Raw genomic sequence first — 22,769 nt, 5'->3', positions numbered from 1 at the left:
ACCTTCCCCTGAGGGAAGAGCAGCCTTACCAGGCCACACAGGAAGACAATGCAGCCACTCCTGATGAAACCTGATAAGCTAGGGTCAGATAGAAGGGGAGGAGGTCCTCCCCTATCAGGGGTCTAGGAAAAGGGCATAGTGGGAGAAGAGGGATTGTGGGTGGGACTGGGAGGAGATAAGGGAGGGGGCTGCAGTGGGGATACAAAGTGAATAAATTGTAATAAATAAATATATAAATAAAATTAAATAAAAATTTTTTGAAAAAAAAAACACCATCTCAACAGGCACTATTACCTCAAACCACCTGTATAAACTGCTATTTTAAAAAACAAGCTAGGGCTAGAGAGTTGGCTCAATGGTTAAGAGTATTTATTGCTCTTGTAAAATATGGGGTTCTGTTTCCAGTTTTCCATATCAGGGAGTTCACAACTGCCTATAATTCCAGTTCCAAGAGACTGATATCCTCTGGCCTCCACCTGCACATACATGTACTTCAAATACCTAAGTAGTAGGTATTCAAGTATGTATGTACACACACACACACACACACACACACTCTCTCTCTCTCATACACATACATACACACACACACACACACACACACACACACACACACACATATTAAGCCTAGTGGCTGGGATGTGGCTCATTTAGTTGGTAGAGTGCTTGCCTAGCAAGCCTAAAGCCCTAGGTTCAAACCCCAGCACTTCATGAATCAAAACTGATGTAGTGACACTTGCCAGTTATCCCAGCACTCTGGAAGGTGAAGACAGGAAAATCAGAAGTTCTTAGCCATCTTCATCCACATAGTAACACATAGTAAGTTCAATTTCAACCTCATGAGACCATCTCAAGAAAAAGAAAAAAAAAAAAAAAGTTGGTTTGTTTTGTTTTATTTTCTTTTCTTTTTCAGGAATAAGAGATTTGAGGAACTCTACCCCCAGCTAATGACTCTTGAAGAAGTTCAGATGGATCTTACTAGTTATGTAGCCCAGATTGATCACAAACTCTTCATCCTCTTGCTTCTGACTCCTGAGTCCTTGAATGAGGGGTATGACCTACCATGCCTGGCTTTTCATTTCAATCCTGAAGGCAGAGGAGACTGAGACTGAGAGAAAGTGACTAGCAGAGCCTGACACTCAACAGACCCAAGGAAGAGGGCTTCCCAACAGCAAGATTGAGAGGCTCAGCTCTGAAAACTCTAAATGTAATAGCACAAATTCCCCCACATAAAAATTCAAAAACAGCCCAAATAAATTCAAGAAACACAGAAGATCACCAAAAGTTATAATGATCTATAGATCTTGGTGCTTTAAATATCCACAATCCAATCTTTTCATACAAGTGGCTAACTGAACTTAGTCTTCTGTAGCATTTGGCCAACTAAAGGATTATCCTTGTTCCTCTTCTCTGAGAATATCAGCTTTACAATCACTCTTAGATGACTTGACATCTTGACATTATCATGGTTATAATCATTATCATAACTGTTATTGTTATTGCTCTGAGATGTTTCCCAAAGTGGTCTCAAACTCTCAGCCTCCTGAGTAGCTGGAACTACAGGTATATCACATCATGCCCAGCTCCTTGACACTTTTTATGTAAGATTTAATAAGCTACATTTTGTTAGCATATCTGTAATTTCAATACTGAATCTCCAATAAGATTTAGTAACCCCACTTACTTTTTCCAATTTCATTTCAAGTTAATGTGGCCCAGAAAACTAGTCTTTCTTGATTCTTCCTTAGAAAGATTGTGGAAGGCCTTCTACTTTCATCTATATAGAGAAGCAGATTTTAGTTTAGCAAGAAAGGAAACGGAGTAAAAGAAATATACAAAATAAATGATCCTGGGTTTTCTTAGAGTGGCAGTCAACAAATGGTGTCCCATCATAAGGCAAGGAGAAGCCAGGAACGGATCCACTATGATCTGAGAGTGAAGACAGGCTGTATGGGATGAATGATTTAAATAGAGCAACTGAGGAAAGGCTGGGCAGGTGTGTCTCCCATGTCTCCAAAGTTTTGTTTTACAAACTGCTCACCCATGGGATGGCTACTCTCTACACAAAAATAAGTACCCAGATGAGAAGTCAACACATGAACACACCATGTATCTTCCTCATCAGAAGGTCCAACCTGAGGCTGGTATGACTAAAGCAGCTCTGATTCTTCCGCTGAACCACCCCATCAACACATGAGTGGTTAACAGGAGCTGAGAACACTGTCCTAGAGGACAAAGGCTCATGTTTTCTTCCTATTCCATCCCACAAATGCTGAGGACCCCAAAAAGAACAGAACCTACTGATGACTTTCAGCTCTGATTCTGCAACATTAGCCAACTCAAAGGGTATCACAAGGCTCCCAAAAGCAACTATGTGCTCATTATGGTCAGACATTTTTTTCAGGAAAGAGGCTATGTTGCTACCATACTCCCTGACAATCATAACACTAGATACAATTCCTTCCATTGGGATTAGCTTTAAAACCAAATACCTACATGTATATTATAGAAAAGGGGAAAGGGACAAAAAGCTAAAAGACTTAACCGAATACCAAATAGGAAGAATCAGCTAACTGAAATATCAGCCCAATGACTAAAAATCAAACAACAAAGTAGCATACAGTTTTAACTTGAACAATTGTACATCTCACATGGCTCCAATGAGAAAAATTATAAGTTTACACAAAATTTTTTATGTTATAATTTTAGTGTTCTATTACATCTCAAATAAGAGCACAAATATATAATAAACTAACCAAAGAATTCAGTCTTTCAAAAAAATAAAAAAATAAAAACAAAGATCCATGGAGCACATCTACATGGTGCTGATAGAACTGGCTTAGGTCTGGCCCATGGTCTCCAGTCTTTTCAGAAGAAAAAACTTTCACAGAAACCATTTTCCAAGCTAATAATCAAAAAATGACTTTTTTTTTTTTTAAGAAAAAAATATCTGTTCTGTCCACATCAGTCATAGCATCCCTCCATACTTAGCAAGGTATCTTCCCTTGTCCTTCTCTTCCTTCTTTTGATCTTATATCTATTATCCAAAGTACTTTCATATAGAACTTCATAGTTCACACCACACAGGCAGCTCGTGTTAACACTGAAGGCATGCAACAATAAAACAAAATTGCAACCCTAATATATATATACAAAAAAAAAAAAAAGAACTAGTAATTTCAACTCAGTTTTACAACTAAGTATCACAGCATTTCCCTACTTTCTTTCCCGACTGCACGCTGAAAAAAAAACAAAAGGATATACAGGAAATGTATGCTAAGATGACTTTAAATAGTCATTCCTCTGGCATGCTGACTTCTAGATGTGCCACCCTCTCCTCACACCCTCCCACCAGCTGGGATTCCCAATTAGAGTCTCCTCTTTAAGAGAGCTATTTATCATCATCAGGAACAAATGGATGTAATTACTTCTTTTGAGATATGACAAGATTTTGACCCTCAGCAAAAAAAAGAACACAGAGCATTGACAACAGGGGTAACCTTTGTATGACACACACACACACACACACACACACACACAAAATCACAAAAGAAGGAAATTTCAAGTCAGATATATTAAAAGAAAAAGAAAGAAATATTTTCCTTCCATTAATAAGTACCAGTGTGCACAAGTAAGTCAATAACTGCAAACATGCAACCAGAAATTTGCTTTTTAAGGTGCTTTTCTTTTTGTTTTAACGTGAAAGAACTAGAAATGATCTTATAATATAACTAGGATTTGAACAGGTGACTCAGTTGATACATGTGACATCAAAACTAAGATTATTCAATGCACTCCTTATAATTCAAAAGAATGCTACAACTCATCCCATAAATCACTGCTTTATTTTTTTTAATCTCTTTATTAAATAAAGAGACAACCCATTTGGAAGAGGCTGGGAGGAGGAAGGCAAAAAGTGACTTATACCAACCAGCAGCATCTAGCCGCCAAACCATTAGAGGAATATAAAACTAGTGGGTCCTATTTGAAATAAAATAGGCACACTATTAAGCTTTCACCTCACAAAGTCAGATCTAAGGAGTGTGACCCTGGCACTGAAAATATCTTACTAGTTAATACCTGAAACAATCTTACAGATATGCAGTGTGTGTGTGTGTGTGTGTGTGTGTGTGTGTGTGTAGCTAAATTTGACCTGTAGAATTATTTATTAAAGAAAGGTCATTCAAATCCAACGATTTCCCTGTGAAAAATTCTTAAAATTCAAGTCCACCCATTTAAAACCCTACACTAGGGCTGGAGAGTTGGCTCAATGGTTAAAGCACTAACTGTTCTCCCAAATGTCCTAAGTTCAATTCCCAGCAATCACATGGTGGCTCACAACCATCTATAATGATATCTCTGGAATGTACACATAGATGCAGGCATACTGTATAAATAATAAATAAGTCTTTTTTAAAATAAATAAAACCTTACACTGACATCAACGCTACCAACATGTTTGGTTTTTATTCATTTTAAGTGTACAAAACAGTAGGTTTTATATAACATTTTCATATATATATATATATATATATATATATATATATATATATCTCCTTTATATTCTGCTTTCATTTACCACCTTTCTACTATGTCTTTTCAATCCCCCTCATTGATCTCATTTCTCTCCCTACAAACAGTCCTTTCTCTGCTTTTATGTCACAGATTTACATGTATATCTGTGGACAGACAGAGATGGCTCTGGAAGAAAACATACTTCTTATGAAAACATACATACTTGTTTACCAACGGAAACTGTTTTGTTTCTTTCCAACAAAAAGAAGGACACAAAGTTTGGATGGCATTAGAGATACAAAAGTCTCCCTTCCAGATTCCCAAAGGTGGTCATAACACAGAAGCTGTGCAGAACTATATCTTCCTCATTCTGTATGCAATAACAGAACACCTAAGCAAGGCTCAGGGACTGGGTAGAAGGGCAGGGGGCAGAATCTGGCCCTAGAATGAAATATCTGTTGTGTTTTTTCAATCGAACAATATCACTACCAAACCTTTGGATAGCCACTGCTTTAAGAATCTACCTTTTTTACAGCAGTAGGCAAGTTACATGGGCCTGCCTGAGTGCATTAAAAACAAAACAGTATTGATTCCTTGACCAATACAGAAAGACCTGACATTCAAGTAGTCTTTTCACCATTTTCCTGAAGCACTTTCAAGTACTGGGAAAAAAATGCTAAACAGGACTCGTTTTGAGCATAAGTAATAACTGAAGTAATCCGGAGTGTTAATAAAGCAAAGTATAAACTAAGCAACTCCCATTAGAGAAAGTTACAAAGATAGTAGATGCTAACAGTTTAAAAGCAATGAAGTTTAAGCACAGCAAGTATGGTTTTTTTAAGACTGCCCCTTCTACAAAAACTAGATACCCTTTGCAGGCTACATCACAAGGCAGTTTTACTGAATTTTGTAAAAGTAAGAAGTCAACCCTACCCCTATCAGTGGACTGAGGAAGGGGCATCGGAGGAGATGAGGGAAGCAGAGAGGGAGGGATTGGGAGGGAAAAGGGATAGGGGCTACAGCTGGGATACAAAGTGAATAAATTGTCATAAATAAAAATTATATTATTAATTAAAAAAAAAAAGAAGTCAAGCCTAACCAGGCATAGTAGTACACACCTAAAATTTTCGCTACTTGAGACACTGAGGCAGAATGGCTAAAACCATCCAAGTTCAACAAGTCACAGCAACACAATGAGATGCCACGTCATTATTAAAAAAAAAAACAAAAACAAAAACCGATGCGCTAGGGATGTAGGTCAGTTGGTAAGGTACTTGCCTAACAAACAGTTTTCAATCTCCAGCAACACATAAACTGAGCATAGTAGTCCATGTATGTAATCTCAACACTGGGGAAGTAAGAATAAGAAGATCAAAAATTCAAGGTCATCCTTACTTGCCTAGGGAATTCACATCTAGCCTGGACCCTGTGTCAAAACAAGGTAAAATGAAAGAGTAGGAAGAACCTTCTTCCACTCTTCCAAGGCCAATGAAGGCACAGCCCAGGAAACAAGTCACCAGGTAACAAAGAAACCTACTGACACATCAGTCAGTAACTAAGTTGGATTATTTTTTTATACTTGATCATAGCCAAAAGGCTGACAAGAAATGATTTTTTTTCATTAATAAAACATGAGTCTGTTTTTATAACATGTTTTCTATTTCCTTCTCTAATTTGTTTGCTGTTCCTATATAAACTTTTTTCCTTAAGTCAAATAATATTTAATCACATATTAATGAAATTATGTCTAGGTTCTTTAAAGCCAAAAAGAAAAAAAAAAATGTGTAAAAGTTAAGAATAGAAGGGTTTCTGTTTGTTTTTTTGTTGCTGTTGTGTTTCTTTCTTTGTTTGTTTGTTTGTTTTAATAATCTAAGGGGGGAAAAAAGGCCCCAGCACAATTCCATCACTGCCCTACCTGGCATGGCACAGGGCCAGCTCTGGCATGCCTTCCTCCCCAGCTCATTTTCAAACCCAAGTCTGAAAAGATCCAAGATCCTTGGCCCCACAACAATGAATATCTCCACACATGTAGGCCCAGGGCTGTCTGAATCAATATAAGAAGCTGCACCTTAAACCTCCTGCAAAAATCTCTTGGGTTTTGCTAACAAGATTCTATACCAGTAAGCAAAGCCTAGCTTTTATTAGTGAAGGAAGCACTGAGGAGTGACAGAGGCTAAAAAAGGGGGAAGACACAACAAAGAAGAAATGTTAAATATATATGTGTGTGTGTGTGTGTGTGTGTGTGTGTGTGTGTATGCAGCCAAGATACCAATGTATAACTCTTTATTAGCTAAACAATAATCCAACCAAATAAAAACAGCAGCAATATATATAACAGCACCCAGTAGAGGGTAGACTCAAACTGGACCAGTATGTATAAATCTAGGTAATTTACAACCCATTTACAAAAACTTTAATAGTCTGGGTTTTTTTTTTTTTTTTTTTTTTTTAATTTTTTGTTTGTTATTAAAATGGAATTTTCTTTCATCCTCCTCTGTAGAAAATGAGCCCTGGAAATTCCACGTATTTTTCCTACAACACTTTCTGATAGTCTGATATTTGAATAAATAAAATGATAACCAACTCTTCCATTCAACCAGCTCTGGCTGGCCTTGAATCTGCTACATAGACCAGGCTGGCCTAGAACTCACAGAGATCTGCCTGCCCTGTCTCCTGAGCACTGGGATTAAAAGTATATACAGGCAAGGAACTTAATTTTCTCCATACTGACTTTGGTGGAAAATATACTGGGAAAGTAGTACACTAAAGTAATTCAACATTAAAAATCATCCTAAAGCCATCCTAATCCCAGCACTCAGGGAGGCAGAGGCTGGTGGATCGATCTCTGTGAGTCTGAGGCCAGCCTGGTCTACAAAGTGAATCCAGGATAGCCAAGGCTACACAGAGAAAACCCTGTTGGGGGGGGGGGGGAGTCATTCTAAGTTTTCACTTTGAAAACTTTGAAAGTAGATATGTTGTGGGATTTTTTTTTCCCCAGTTAGGGAAGTGTAAAGAGACACATTATCCTGATCCTTCAACTCCTAGGTTTCTATACTAGAATATCAATACTAGAAAACAAGTAGATTCATCTCTTCCAAAAAAACAATCCTTTTGGTTATAAGATATGAAATTTCAAATGACCTTTTATAAATCACAACTCCAAAAACTCATCAAAGCCACACTTTGTAATCAAAGGTGGTACAGCTAATAGATGGGGGGAGGGGGGCTTGAGCAGGTTCCAGGGACTGGCAAAGGCTGAACAAAGTGACAGCCTTTTTTTTTTTTTTTTTTAATTCTTAAAAGTCTAGGTCAGGTCTCAAACATAGCTTATATACAAAAAGAAAATAATAAAGGATGTATATTTCTGAATGAAAATATACATACACACTCCTCTGAGCCGACCCATTCACCAAAAAACTCATTAAGTCTTTTAAGTTCTATACAGGCATAAGGTGCTTAACGGGAGTTTAGCTAAGCACACCTCATCTAAAGTGGTTTTCCGTATGTCTCTGGGCAGCAAGAAGTTAACATTCACTCTTCAAGAGTAAATGATGATGACAGGTGACTGCTGTCACCTAAAAACAAAATAGACAGCCACTCTCAGCAAGGGGAGGGCAAGATCTGTGTTTCCAGGCATTAGCTGAGCCTTTGAGAGTAAATGAGAATTGACTTCCCAGTAGGCAGGGAGCAGCAGATCCTGCGAAAGCACTCAATGCTGGTGAGTTCAGATGGCTTCTCACTTTTCAAGTAAGGATGAGAACAGACACATCACATTTATGTAATGCAAACATAGTAGAAGTGCTTGCTTTGAGTCAGAGCATGAATGGGAAGGAGTTCTGTAAATACAACAAGATACAGAAAATAAAACAGAGCTGGTAAACTGAGGAAGAGAGTCTAACTAAAAGGTTGAAAGAATGCAAATATGTTTCCTCATAGCTACTTAAAAGGGATAAACTGTCCACAGTACACATTTCATCTGCCAGTTTAAATCTAAAGACTGTTCTCTGTTAAATTCAACCCTGCACTTTCTGCCTAAGGATCCTCTTAGGAAAGAGAGATACTCTTTCATCGTCATCTCTAGCTGGTCAAAACAGAGGCAAGGAAGCACAGTCTGAGACACACTATCTTTTTCCTTCCATTGGTGTGTCCCACGACCGGCCCCCAAAACACCTTATGGAACCCCAAATCTGGAATATAAGAAAATGCCCCATCTATGAAAATCTGGTAACGAAAGCAACACCACAGCCACCACGTTTATGTCCTTCCCCCTGAAAGTGTTAAAAGGGAAAACACAAAGTCAACACCAGCTCCTCCCCGCTGATGAAAATTGGCACGAAAGAATTTACGTTCTGGCTGCTGGCCCTCAAAAACCGTTACAAATAATAATAATAATAATGCTAAACTGCTCCAAACACTAACTCAAAAGGAGACAGCTTCTCCCCACACCATTACATTGTAGCCTTCTCAAATGAGTGGGATGACCGCTAATTTTTTTTTTTATTAAACACGTTTTGTGAATTTAGTGGGAAAGAAAAAAAGAACCTACAAAACCCGAGCTGAAACTTATGACAGTTGAGCACATGATGTCCACCATGAAAGAGCAAAGACAGAACGGTATATAAACCCTCCCTGAAATCACGTAGCAGAGCAGCCGCACATTGTGAATATCTCTATCCCACACGGTGGAATGAGGCATCCAACCTGGCCCGAGGGGGGAGGTTTTACAGCTCTAACTCAGCCAGCACATCACACCACACGCCCGAACAATAGTACTACTATCTTCCTCCCGCTGACAGGACCGTGTGCCTGCAACCTCGGAGAGATCCAATCCCGAAGTCCACTGACAAGTTTCGCATTCAAATCAGGCCCTTCGGAGGCCGCCCCCAAGCATGAAACGTGGTGGCAGCTCAAGGCGGCTGCTGCTGCTGCTGCTGCTGCTGCTGCTGCTGCTGCTGGTGTTGCAGCTGCTGCTGCTGCCGGTGCAGCTGCATCAAGGGCGCCGAGTCTCTCCATTAGGGCAGAGCGCACATCCCCACCAAGGCCATTCCCCGGCGGCCCTAAAGGTCGCTCCATCTTGCTTCCTAGCCCAGAGGCCCCCGGCCCAGCCGCAGCGCTCAGGAGGGCATCGCGGCTGCACCGCGCCAGCTGAGCCTGGAGGGCTGGGGCCGCGGCCACGCACCCGCGCGCGCGCGAACGCACACACACACACACACACACACACACACGCTCTCACACACATACACATACACCACAAACCAGCACGCGAGCACACACAAGCACACGCGCACACACATCCACGCACCCGCCCCCGGGGCCACCTCTCGGGGCCCGGGCGAGGGTCGGGGCCGGGGCCGCCCCCAGGCCCCGCGCGCCCGCCCTCCCCGGGGTGACAGCGCGGCCCGGCCCGCGGGGGCCCGAGCGCGCGCCACAGAAGCGGTGTCCCGGCCAGGCCCGGGCGCGGGGCGGAGGGGGGGGGCTGCTGTTACCTTCCGACAGCTCCAGCTCCAGCTCCGCCAGCCGGGCCCTCACCTCCAACGGCAGGGCCATGCCTTCCAGGCTGCGGTCCGCCATGCTCGCCGCAGACGCCCCCGCCCTGCCGGCCTCCTCTTTGTTCGCCGGCGGAGGGCTCCTCGGCGGCCGCCGCTCGAACCCGGAGGAACCGCACCGAGGCGGGCGGGCGCGGGCGCGGGAGGCCGGGCGGCGGCGGGCGGGCGCGCGGGGATCCTTCTCCTCAGCCTCCTCAGCGCCTCGTCAGCCTCGCCGGTCTCCTCAGCGCCTCCCCAGTCTCCTCGGCGCCTCGTCAGCCTCTTTCGGCGTCTCCCCAGCGCCTCGTCAGTCTCCTCAGCGCCTCCTCAGCCTCCTCCGTGCGGTCCCGACCCGGGCGGCAGCCTCGCGCCCGGCTCTCGGCGCGCCTCCCCCAGCCGCGGGCTCCGGCCCCGCTCGGCCGGCTCCGGATCACGGGCCCGCCCGCGGTCACGGCCACAGGGCTCTCGAGCTGCTCCGCGGCCGCCCTGCCCCGGCGGGAGCGAGCGCCGCTGCGCGCGCACCGGGCAGCAGGCAGGCGCGCGCGGGGGGGGGGGCGGGAGCGCGCGGACGTGCCACGGCGGCGCGCGCCCGGGGGGGGCGGGGCCTCCAGCGGTTACTACGAGCGCGCGCTCGAGAGACAGTCTCGGGTTTGGCCTAAGGGGTCTTCCCACCCGCAAGACAGGCTCCGCAATACTCCAGGGGGAAAAAAAAAGAAAAAGAAAAAGAAAGCTCTCGGAAGCACATTTAGCCTACTTGTTAAAACTTCAGATGTTCTAGATGCTGGAGGACTGATTCTTTTTTTTTTTTAATGAATACTTTCTAAGAGGGAAAAAAAATGATTTAAAATAAATATAAAAGACAGCTTGAGGCATAGATTGAGTACTAGGTTTGAAGTTTAAAAGCACGGATCTAGAACAGGCTAGTATATGACCTTGAATTACTCACTGTTTTTGTCTAGGCTTCACTTTCCCTGTTTGTGGAAAGAAGACTGAGGAAGGTCGGGGCTGCCACACACTGTCCAGCCCTTCCTGAGACTGAGGAGTGCCTGTCAACCATGAGGAGTCCTGACCAAGTGTCTTCTTCACCACACCCAACAACATCGCCTCCTTTTTTCTTCTACTCTTGTGTGTTCTTTTCCCTTTACTCATCGCCTCTAGTGGTATCACTGTGCCTTCTGCATGGCCGATACCCAATCTGTAGCTCTAGATTATTTTGGGGGACGCCCTCATATGGCCAGCTGTCTGCTGAATAACCTCCCCTAGCTACCCCTTAAGCCCCAGACATCACATAGCCAACAACAACAAAAACAACCCAGCATCTCCTAACATTAAACATCTACCTGCTTTTTAAACTATTTCAGACAATGTATGTATTCCAACTCCTCCCCTTAGCTCCTCCCAGATCCATCCCACCCTGGATCCCAATTTCATGTCCTTTTTTATTGTCATGTAATAACTATGAACTCTAATTTGTTCTGTCCAGATATTTGTGGGTGTGAGGCCATCGTTATAAAAAAAATTATTCTCCTTCCCCTAAATGCCATCAACTGTCCACAGAGATAAGGAGCCCATTAGCCCTTTCTCATGCCATGCTAGAATGTTGACTGGCTTGCTTCTCTGCAGGCAACCATAGCTGCTGTGAGTTCATGAGTCCAGAGGTCTTGTCATGTCCAGAAGACAGTTTTGCCCCAGTTCTCCTCAACCTCTGGCTCTTACAATCTTTCTAGTCTGTAATGGTCCCTGAGCTTTGGGAGTGGGGTTATGATATAGGCATCCTATTTGTGGCTGAGCATTCCATTGACTTAATTCTCTGCACTTTGATCAGTTGTGAGTTTCTATGTCAACCACTGCACAAAGAAATTCTTCTGATGAGGTCTGAAGGCTGCACCAGTCTGTGGGTGGAGACATACAAATTTAGAGGGCAGTTTGATGCCTCGTCCATTTAGCAGAATAGTAATAGTAGGTCAGGTTTACTACTGGATCTGGAGCCTGTGATCTCCCCAGCTAAATTTGCAGTACCAGGCATAGATTTCCTTCTGTGAGGCAGGTCTGAAATCCATTCAGAAAGCAGTTACCAAAGCATATGACCTTGACCTTCACATATAGCATTAATCTCATGCAGGTTCCTACTGCAGGGTTCATACATGTATAAGACTGTTAACGACATTTCCCCCATCTACAGCCTGCATAGCACCTTCCAATACTAGCCAGCAGAAAGGAAGCTTTCTGATCAGTTTCTGGACTGACTGGACTGCTCCATGTCCTGTGACCAACATGTATGGTGTCTTCAAGGCTTAGGGACGTCATCTGCCTGGTTTTATAAGCTACTAGCATTTTCCTAGTTGTCTATGCTAAAGTCACCCTGACTTCCCTTCACACATCTTTTGCTTATCAGTCCCCTTAAACACATCCCGCAAAAATGCTGATCACCTGCTTCCTTTCAATGCCTGCAAACACTCTCCCTAGTCCCTATACTTCCTCCTGCCTGAAATATTCCCAAGACCGCTGAGATGGTGGCCTCTATAATGGGCCACAATTGCATTCACTCCTCTTTCAGTGCATAGTTTAGTGAATGCAAGTGTATTTCTAAACTTTAGACTAGTAGACCTCACCAACTACTCTAACCTTTAGTCTAGTCTTAACTCTCACCCCACCCCCACAGGGTCAGAAATGACGGCCAATCTTCAATGTCCTTCCTCACTGTACCTCTGTCTGTTTTGAGGCAGGACCTCATGTAATCAAGGCTTTTCTCCAACTTACTGTGTAAACAAAGATGGTGTGCACCATTATGCCCAGTTTATGCAATGCTGGAGATCAATCCCAGGGCTAAACCAACATTCTAAAAACTGAGCTACATCCCACCCCCCTCACTGCACATCTTTTTTTATTTAATTTCTCTATCTTGTTTATTTATTTTTATTTTTATGTTTGGAAGTCAAAAGAGGGTATTAGATCTTCTGGAACTAGAGTCACAGATAGTTGTGAACTGCCATGTGAGTAATTGGAATGGATTCAGATCTTCTAGAAGAGCAGTAAGCACTCTTAACTGCTGAGCCATGTCATTTTGATTGTGGAGTTCTTACTTCTCTTGTCTGCTCAGAATTTCCTGTAATATCAACCCTCTTCTCCTTTACTGTGTTCCCATCACTCTGACTTCATCCAATTTGACCTTCATTTATCTTCATCATTAGCCTGTGCGTAAAGTCTTTGAAGACAGGGAAGAAACCTATTCACCTTTGTGAATCCCATTCATTTGACTAATATTGTCTTCTTACAAAGACTGTTTTCTCAGCAGAGAAATGTGGGAGAGAAATAAGCCACTAGCAATGATGAACCTGAAAGTTGTGAGCCCCACATTGCTGGTTCTTTGTGTTCTATGCTGTGTTCTATACTGTGATGTATGTCCATTAGTTTCGTCTTTACTCAAGAACATGTTAAAATTCAGTAGACACTGCTGGCACAATGTCTGGCCCCACCACCATCTCCACTCTTTCCATTATGATCAATCCACCTGCAAATTAAGAAAGTCACTTCCATGTGATGAAAAACCTTAGAAAAATAAAATATAAGAAAACCAGGATTTAAATCCTAGTCTCCATTTTTTTGTCTCATAATGTTTTGTCTGGGCTTTTTTTTTTTAACCTTACTTGTCTTTTGCACATATATTATGGCTTCTGATTTTGTGTTGTTATAGGTTTTCTGCATGTGTCTCTGCATGTGCAGGTTTCTTGTGCTTTTCCTTTGGTTCCTGCCCCCATTTGTTTGTTTGTTTGTTTTCTAAAGAGATAGAGAAAGGAATTGAATGGTTGGGGAAGATCTTGGAGGAAATAAGGGAGGGGAAACCATGATCAGACTATATTATATAAAAAAGTCCAATTTTCAATTAAAATAAAGAAATGAACAGAACAATAACATCCTAAAGTTGTAAGATAAAATTCAGCAGCTGTAGTTGTCTGCACAAGAAGAGTACAAGAACAAGCCAGTCAGCACTGTAGCATGGAGTAGGGGGGCTTTGTGAGTCTCATCCTTAACTGAGGAGCTACAGACCCCTGATGGCTTCTGGGGAAAAGATGATCGATGATCGATCTTCTTTAAAACTGTGGTTCCTAGTAGGTCAAGCATATTCCTTTGGATAACCACATACCAATGACCATATGGACAGAACAACTTCATCTTGATGAACTCAATTTTTAAAAAGAAAGAAAAAATGGTAAGGAGGAAGGTAGGGATGGATCTGAGAGGAGTTGGGAGCAAATATGATAAAAAAAATATCTTGTATAAAATTCTCAAAGAATTAATAAAAGGCAGAATGCTTTTAGGAACTGTGCAGGTTAGGCTGGAGCACTAGCCCAGTAGGTAAAGGTGTTTGCCATCAAGCCTAACAGTTGAAATTAGATTCCTGGGATCCACATGGTGGAAGGAGAGAACTAACTTCCAGTAAGACACACACACACACACACACACACACACACCTTTCAGAAATGTATAGGTAACAAATTATTTGGGAATGTTATTATAACTAATGTTGATCTCAAGGAAAACTTGTATTTCCCATTAAATATGGAGGTTGGATAGTTAGATTTATAGCTGATGGGTCTTTATTTCAGCAGGCCTTTGACTAACTACAAAATACACCGGAGAGGGTGTGACTCTTGGCTCTTAACAGTGTTTTCAATAACATAATACCCAACTTTATCAGGAAATTCTACCATTTCCTCAAAACTGTGATGTCCAAAACCAATGTCATCTTATCCACTGGTCCTCACCCCGGCTCATTATTTCTGATAATAACATTCCTTTCTCCCACTTTCTCCTATGTATCCCTTCTCATCCCACAGACCAAGTTTCAGTAACCTCTATCTATGACATTTCTCTCACGCATCTCTCTCCTCCCCTTCTGACCTTTTGATACAGCTAAAACCAGGCCTGATTGGAGAGGCAGAGAGTCAGAATAAGAAGGGGAGAAGAGAGAAGGTAGGAGAGACACATCTTATGTTTTCAAAATTAAGTGAAAGAGTTCTTTAGTTTGTAAGCAGAGAATTGCTGCAGATTGCAGAGCAGGGACTGGAGCTCATTCAATGTGGCATTTAGAAAAAGATCTGCTGTTTTCTTCTACACACCTATGTTCAGCTGCAGAATTTTCCATGGTCATGAGGAGTCCCACCCACTTGGATCTCTGTTTCACTAACATCTTTCTTCATTCTTCTCCCACCAGGTCTCCAGCCTGTGTCATAGCCACATGTTAAATTTTATATGGTGACTCTTGGCACAGTAATATGCATCTACATATCCAGCTACTGATAGTCTGAGGCAGGAAGACCCTCTGAGGCCAGCCCAGCATGTGGGCTCACACCTCAGCACTTAGGAGGCAGAGGAAGGCAGATCTTTGAGTTTGCGGCTAGCTTGCTCTATATAGTAAATTCCAGAACAGCCAGAGCTACATAGTAAGACCCTGTCTCAAAACAAACAAACAAAGGTTTGAGGCCAATATAACAACAACCTGTTTCCTAACATTCCTCCCACAAACAAATGCCACTCCATCCATGAAGCCAACCCTAATCTCACCTCTGGAATTACACACTTCTCTATCTATTTGTTCTCTCTGGGATTTGTAATTAATAGGTGTGCCTTATCTGACAGCTAACTTACCTACAACTCTAGCATTGGGTTGAATGGCATAACAAGAAACATATTGTTTCTCAAAGAGTCCTGCTCTGGGACAAGGAGAAAAGGCCTGTCTGTGTCAACAGGCCCAGTTCTACTCCTGTTCAACCTCACTGAATACATGACTTAGGACACCTAGGATACGTGCTAGACACACATATGTTTACATGTACAGAAAACGTGTTCAAATGTCCATCAAGGTCTGTATCAAGTAGCTGAGCTGGTATTGGTGAAGAAGAATGGAATAGACTCACAGGTTTATTGGCTCAAAACTCTGCCAAAATACCAAACACTTCCACCTAGGACCCGAGTCACATGTTTGGACTCTGATAAGTTATCTTCAGTAAACCAATGCAGAGCCCCAATGAATGTTATTTAGGAAATGGCTCCCAGTCATCAGTACTTCCTTAAATTTATTTTTGAGACAAGGTCTTTATAGTTGAACCTAGCCTCCAATTTGCTGGGTATATGAGAATGGCTTGAGCTTCTGATTCTCATTCCAAGGACTGAGATTATAGGCATGTTCCTTCCACCATAGCCTTTTATGCAGTTATGAAGACTAAACCTGAGGCCTGATAAATGCTAAGCAAACATTCTACCAACTGAGCTGTACTCTCAACATTATCAGCATGCATTACAGTGTGGAGATCAGAGGACAACCTATGGGGGTTGTTTGATGGATCCTATGGATGAACTCAGGTCATTAGGCTTGGTAACAAGTGCCATTACTCACTAAGTCATCCCATTGGTCTGCATCATCATTTATTAATACAATAGAATGATTTACATTATCCAAGAAATTAGCCTCTGTAAAATGAAGGCCAGAAGACATGGGACTCAGTTCAGAGCATTTAAATAGACAAGAAGAAGAAAGTAGGAAGAATGATGGCCTCCCCATCAAGGATGCAGGCTCAGGAACAAGGAGGTAAAGAAGAAGTTTGCTGATGAGATAGTAATATGTGCCATTGCAAGCTATCTTTCCTACTCTAAAGTTTTGCCCAGGTACATCCTTGACACAGTGTTTGCATTTCCACGAAGGGGCAGCTACACATATCTAATTAAACAATGAATTAATCATTATACCAACTAGTAGTAAAATACTTCTTTCCATGGCTTATCCGCTAATAGGTCACAATTGGTCTTCCAGGACTATGCCTCCATCTTTCTTTCTCTCTCTCTCCCTCTCTCTCTCTCTCTCCCCTCAAAAAGTATCACTGACCTCAAAACCTACTCTCTTGAGGTAACTACCTACCTCTAACATACTCTGATTTAACACATGCCTTTACTTCTCCCTTATACGTCAGATTTGCTGAATCAGAAGTCCAGTTAGAGGTATCATTGCTGGCCAGAGAGGGTTTATTTATTCATGAGATCACTAACAGAAAGGAAAATGAAGGATCATAGTAACTGCTCCTCTTGCAGAAGGCTATCTCAGAACTGCACCCTGGCTTCTTTAAGTCTTATTGCTGTTGCTGTGATAAAATATCATGACCAAGGCAACTTACACAGTTTAATTGCTTTATGGTTCTAGATGGAGATTCATGGTTCTAGAGAGGCATGGCAGAAAGTAGGAGGCAAGGTAGCAGGAGCAAGGAGCTGAGAGATCATGTCTTCAACCATAAACACAAGGTAGCGAGAGTTAAGTGGAAGCGGGGAAAGGTTACAAGCTCTATAATCTCACTCCTAAAAATATACTTCCTCCGGCAAGGCTGTACTTCTTCCACCAACTGCAGACTAGGTGTTCAAGTACCTGAGCCTCTGAGGAACATTTTCCATTCAAACCACACTGTGAGTGGGGATTTCAATCCTTATGAGGGTAACAGAATTTATTTATTTTTGTGATTTGTTCTCCATGTCCCAATTTTTCACAATTTTTTTCCTTCACCCTCTCCCCCAACGTTCTTGGGAAGAGTTGGTTGTAAGCTATTGTGTTTGGAGCTCTCCAGGCATATGAGTAATAAATCTTGTGTAGGAGGGTGTCATATGGCCCTGTGGTTGCAGGATCTTTCCAAACTGCAGTTTCCATTTGGAACTATGCCTGGAAACTCATGGTTTGCTTAGGGGTCAACCATGTCTTAGCATATTATCAAAATTAGGTTCATGCAGGCTTAAAGACAAGACAGATGTGGCACAAAGTTTAAGTTTAATTAATTGGCACTTAGAAAACAGCTGGAGATGCATAAATGAAACTGTACATTTTAAGATCATTAACATTGTTGGAACACATTTCCACATTACAGATAGATAGATGACAGATAGATAATAGTTATAAACATTATAGCATGTACTGAAACAGATGAATGTTGCCAAGTCCAGAGGATTCTATGTGAATTTCCACTTCTGCTTTTGTTACTGTTTTCTTCCAGAAACAGCAAACCATCTGTGATGGTTAATTTTCTTTGTCAACTTCTCTGGATTTAGAATCACCTAGGAGACACATGAGTCTGGGGGAGTATTTTTTAGAGAGCTGAGGAGGGAAGACCCACTCTAATGTGGATAACATCATTCTATAGAGTGGGGTCCTAGATTGCACTGAAAAGGGTAAGGAGAAAGCTAGCTGAGCACCTGTGCTCATCTCTCTCCAACTCCTGGTTGAAGTTGCAATGTGATCATCTGCCTCATACTCTTGCCTGCTGTCATGCTTTCTCCACCATGATGGAACATACCCTCAAACTGGGAGACAAAATAAGCCCTTCCTTAAGTTGCTTCTTTCAGGTATTTTTGTCATAACCATCAGACAGTAATTAATGTGTCATTCAACTCCTTTACCTAAGAGCAATTATAATAGCAAAGGAAAAGAAGCCACAAATAATTCCATAGAGTCCAACGCTACATTGATTTCCTTTTCTACACCATTGATGCAAATACTGAGAATTTAACTGCCAGTCAACGATGTTTTCAAGGAAAAACAAGTTGTGAAATGTGTCCTGGGCAAACCGCCTAAATGTTTCATTGTATATGTTTTCACACATCAAAGTACAATTATCAATGAGGTAATTATTTCTGATATTTTAGATAATTTGGTAAATTCTAAATCACTTCTGCTAATGGTGCTGTGGCTAACACAAAGTAGCAAATTATGTGAACATTATTCATGTTGGTCTTAGATTGTATGAATTTTCTAGAGCATATTTCCTTTGCCAATTACAATTGATTAATGCCTGGTATAATTAAACTGTTGTTGAAATTGTCCTTCCCAGAATTCATATCTTCAAATAGCTTAGACAAATGGTACACAGACTTCTGAAGTAGAAGGGAAAGAAGTTGGAAAATATAATTTTGACACTGAAAATCCACTGTGAGGGACTGGACATGGTGGCAAACTCCTCTAATTGGCTGCACCACTTTACATGGTGGATTCAAGGCCAGACAGGGCTATGCAATGAACTGCTGCTTCAGAAAAGAAAAGGGTGGGAGCAAGAAAAATAAAATAAGGGAGTTAGGGAGAGAAAAAGGAAAGCCACAGTAGATGTAGAAGAATGGCTCATTGAATAAGGCCTCTCAAGTGTAAGTGTGAAGGCCTGAGCTTGGATTTTTAGCACCCACATGCACCTGCAATCCCAGTACTGTTACATTGACATGGGAGTGGCTATGAAAACAGGAGAATCTCTGGAAAGCCTTAGGGCTAACTATCCTGGCAAACAAGAGACCCTATCTAAAACAAGATAGAAGGTAAGGACTGACAGCTGAAATTGTGGTTGTCTTCTGATGTCCACACACATCATGGGATGCACATGCCTACCTTCACACATATGAGCATGTACACACACACACAACCATACACACAAATCTACAGCACAGTAGGCTAGAGATGTAGCTCAGTAGTTCAGCCTTTGTCTAACATACATGAGCAATCCCCAGCACTACCATGAAAAAAGTCCACATAGTAAAAAAGGAATCATAAAAATAATGTTTTTAAATTGACATCATCCCTTCAAAATGCAAAACAAACAAACATACACATGCAATCAAGAACACTCCTAAATGGTTTCTACTCTCCCAAGTAGAACTGCACACAAAGATCACAGCTGCAAAAGTGTAAAAGAATCGTGTTACTGTGAGGCTAAGAACAGTATTTCCTAGTCGTTCTGTATTTATTTCATTCCTACACTCTACAAAACAACTAGAGATGGTGTGACATCCATTGTTTGTATAAGGGCATGCTTATTTAAGAATATCCCAGGGACTCAGGGGTTCCCAACTATGACCCAGCCAAACAAGAAAATGAAAGTATCCTTGACAATGGAAATGGGAAGGGATCCATGAGATGATGGGAATCAAAAGATAGTCAAACTTAATCTGGATGGAAGTTTTGTTTAACAGGTATCAGTCCATGCCAGATTCCAAGTATGTCAATAGAGCAGGGTGATGTCTTCGGTTGAATCACCAAGAAGCAAGTCAAGGTTTAGGGAATATGTGTCTTATTGAACACCTGCTCTCACAGGAAGAAGTATTTACATCCAGACAGAGAAGGAGAAAGAGCATATCACCATGGCACCATCCAAATACCAAGCATTTGGCTCTAGAGCATGAGTGCAAAGGAGCCATCATGGCAGGATGGTCGTTGTGGGAAAGATAGTCATGGGGGCAGGGTGCTTCTAGAGGGTCTCAGAAAAAAAGGAAGACAAAGCTGTGTTAAAGATTCTACAAGGCAGGTGGGAGAGAGATGGCTCAGCAGTTAAGGGCACTGACTGCTCCTCTAGAGGACTTATGTTCAATTCCCAGCACCCACATGGCAGCTCACACCAGTCTGTAACTCCAGTTCCAGAGGATCTGACACCCTCACACAGACATACAGACAGGAAAGACACCAATGCACATGGAATAAAAATAACTAAAAAAAAATTAAACAAACAAAATATTCTACAAGGCTAGTTAACTGATTAGAAAAGAATGTCATGGCTGTGAGAGTTAAAATGGTACAAACAAAAGCCAAATTATCTTGATCTTTAGTCCCCTTAATAATCATCCTTTGCTTGCTTTGTTCTGACCTAATATCCTTTCCCCATCAGGTAAAACCCATGGAATATGTTAACTTAGTAGAGCACAGGTTTCCATTAACCCCAAAGCCAAGAACATCATCAGATAATATCTAAAACCTATAGCAGAATTTTTCCTTCTACTGTAATATATCTGATGCCCCTGTGTCTGTGTTGGGAAAACACCCTGATTTGTGGGTTTTGGATCCGTTTTCTATGACTGTAAAGGTTCATATTCACCATTAAGTGGATCTGTGCAAACAGTATCACAAAATTAACCTGTGTAATCTCAGAAACGAAAGCTGAACTTAGGTGACTGAGCATTGGGTGTAGTAGGTATTTTGTATGTATTCTTTTTATATTCAAATAAGGCAAAGAATTGTTTAAAGGATTTCACTTACTTTGCACAGCCTCACGTTGAGTTTATATAACTTTCAGAGTTGTGCAAAGTTTTACAAAGCCATTGGTATAAAGCACTTTGGTGCCATCCAGATCAGTTTCTAACCTGTTTTGTGTGGGGCCTGAAGCCCAAGCAAGAGGCCTAGGATGGTTAATATTTTTTATCAACTTGACAGAATCTAGAATTACCACAGAACACACCTCTAAGTATGTTGGTCAGCCTTACCAGAAAGACATAGCTGGACAGGAAAGACCTGTATCCTGAGTGTGGGTGGAGCCATTCCATGAGCTGAGCTCCTGGACTGAATAAACAGAAGAAAAATGAACAGCAAATTTACCTTTTTCTGCTTCCCAATGGCAGACGCAACGTAAGCAGCCACACACACATCTGTCTCCATGCCTTCCCGACCGTGAGCACTTTCCTCTTAAAGCTGCTTTTCTGTACCTTATTCTGTAAAACACAATCTCTCCCTCTCCTCCCCTTCTCTCTCTCTCTCTCTCTCTCTCTCTCCTCTTTCCCTGTCTCTCGCTCTCCCCTGTGTGCACAAACACACATGTGGTACAGTGCATGTTTGAAGAGCAGAGCAGAGTACATTGTTGGGCTTCTCTCCACCTTGTTGAAGCGGAGTCTCCTGTCTCTGCTGCTGTGCTCTACACTCCAGATCCACAAGATGCAGGACAATTCTCCTCTCATCTCATTGAAGGGATGCTGATAATACAGACCTGTGCCACCATGTCCAGCTTTTTTTTTTTTTTTTTTAATTACATGGGTTCTGGGGATCAAACTCAGGTCAAAAGGCTTGTATTACAAGTGTTTTTACTTGTTGCGCAATCTCCCTGCCTTACAAATTGTTTTTTGCTAGGTAATTTTGTAAAGCAAGAGAAAAGTAACTTACACGAGACCCAAATGAAAACAAAGGCTCGTGAGTTGGGGGAGACGAGGTTGTATGCTTTACATACACCTAATGAATCCTTGGTTATAAAGCATTATGAATTGAGTGAAAGACCTAATGAAGGTCTTTACCCAGTTGTTCCTCATCTACCTCTGCCTTTTAATGCACTGTGTGCACTCTCACCGGTGCATTGTAGAATCAACTGCTAAGTCTATTCTGTCATCAATGGGACCCAGTTCTGCTTTACTTCTTGCATTTAGACCTTGAGCACTCATGTAGGCAGACTTTAAGCAGAGGGAGCAACGCTAGAGTTGCATATCTTGGAATCAGAGTCCTATGGATTTGCATATGTATGTTATTCCTTGGCTTACCTGCCTTTGTCATGGAGACAAGATAGGACACCACAGAGCTCTTGGATTTGTTGTCTCTCATTCCTGGTATGTCCACTTTTAATGTATGATAAGAGGAAGTCCCAACTTTTGACCTTTTACTCCATACCAGAGTTAAGGACACAGTCTCCTTGAGAATTTGCCCTAAGATGGAGGTTGAAGCATAGTCATGCATACAGTTCTCAGTATCTCAATCAGTTTGCTGGTTAACCTCCAAATACCCACGCTGAATGGAGTAGGATACTAAGAAAATGGCTGGCTCCCCACTAGTTGGTCCTGTTCTGAGAGACTCAGGGAATTTACCTAGTTAGAACAATTCTCATGGCATCCATTCATGTGTGTAGTGTGTGTAGTGTGTGTGTGTGTGTGTGTGTGTGTGTGTGTGTGTGTGTGTGTGTGTGTGTG

General features: G+C 41.9%; 1 protein-coding gene across 5 annotated transcripts in view; it reads right to left on the bottom strand.

The window, feature by feature from the left end:
* The window catches only part of Dip2c (disco interacting protein 2 homolog C), a 420,838-nt gene extending 410,294 nt beyond the window's left edge, over nt 1-10,544 (bottom strand). For all 5 annotated transcript variants that reach the window (XM_055603910.1, XM_055603914.1, XM_055603911.1 and 2 more), the window contains exon 1: nt 10,002-10,544. In XM_055603910.1, coding sequence (XP_055459885.1) covers nt 10,002-10,086 — 85 coding nt within the window. In that variant the 5' untranslated portion in view covers nt 10,087-10,544. The remainder of the gene's footprint in view (nt 1-10,001) is intronic.
* Between the last annotated feature and the right edge of the window lie 12,225 nt (nt 10,545-22,769).

The sequence above is a fragment of the Psammomys obesus genome, unplaced genomic scaffold (genome assembly GCF_907164565.1).
Source record: "Psammomys obesus unplaced genomic scaffold, mPsaObe1.curated_primary_1811, whole genome shotgun sequence".
Classification (NCBI taxonomy): domain Eukaryota; kingdom Metazoa; phylum Chordata; class Mammalia; order Rodentia; family Muridae; genus Psammomys; species Psammomys obesus.
Note: the sequence above shows the minus strand (reverse complement) of the source record. Positions and strands in the feature narration are given on the sequence as shown.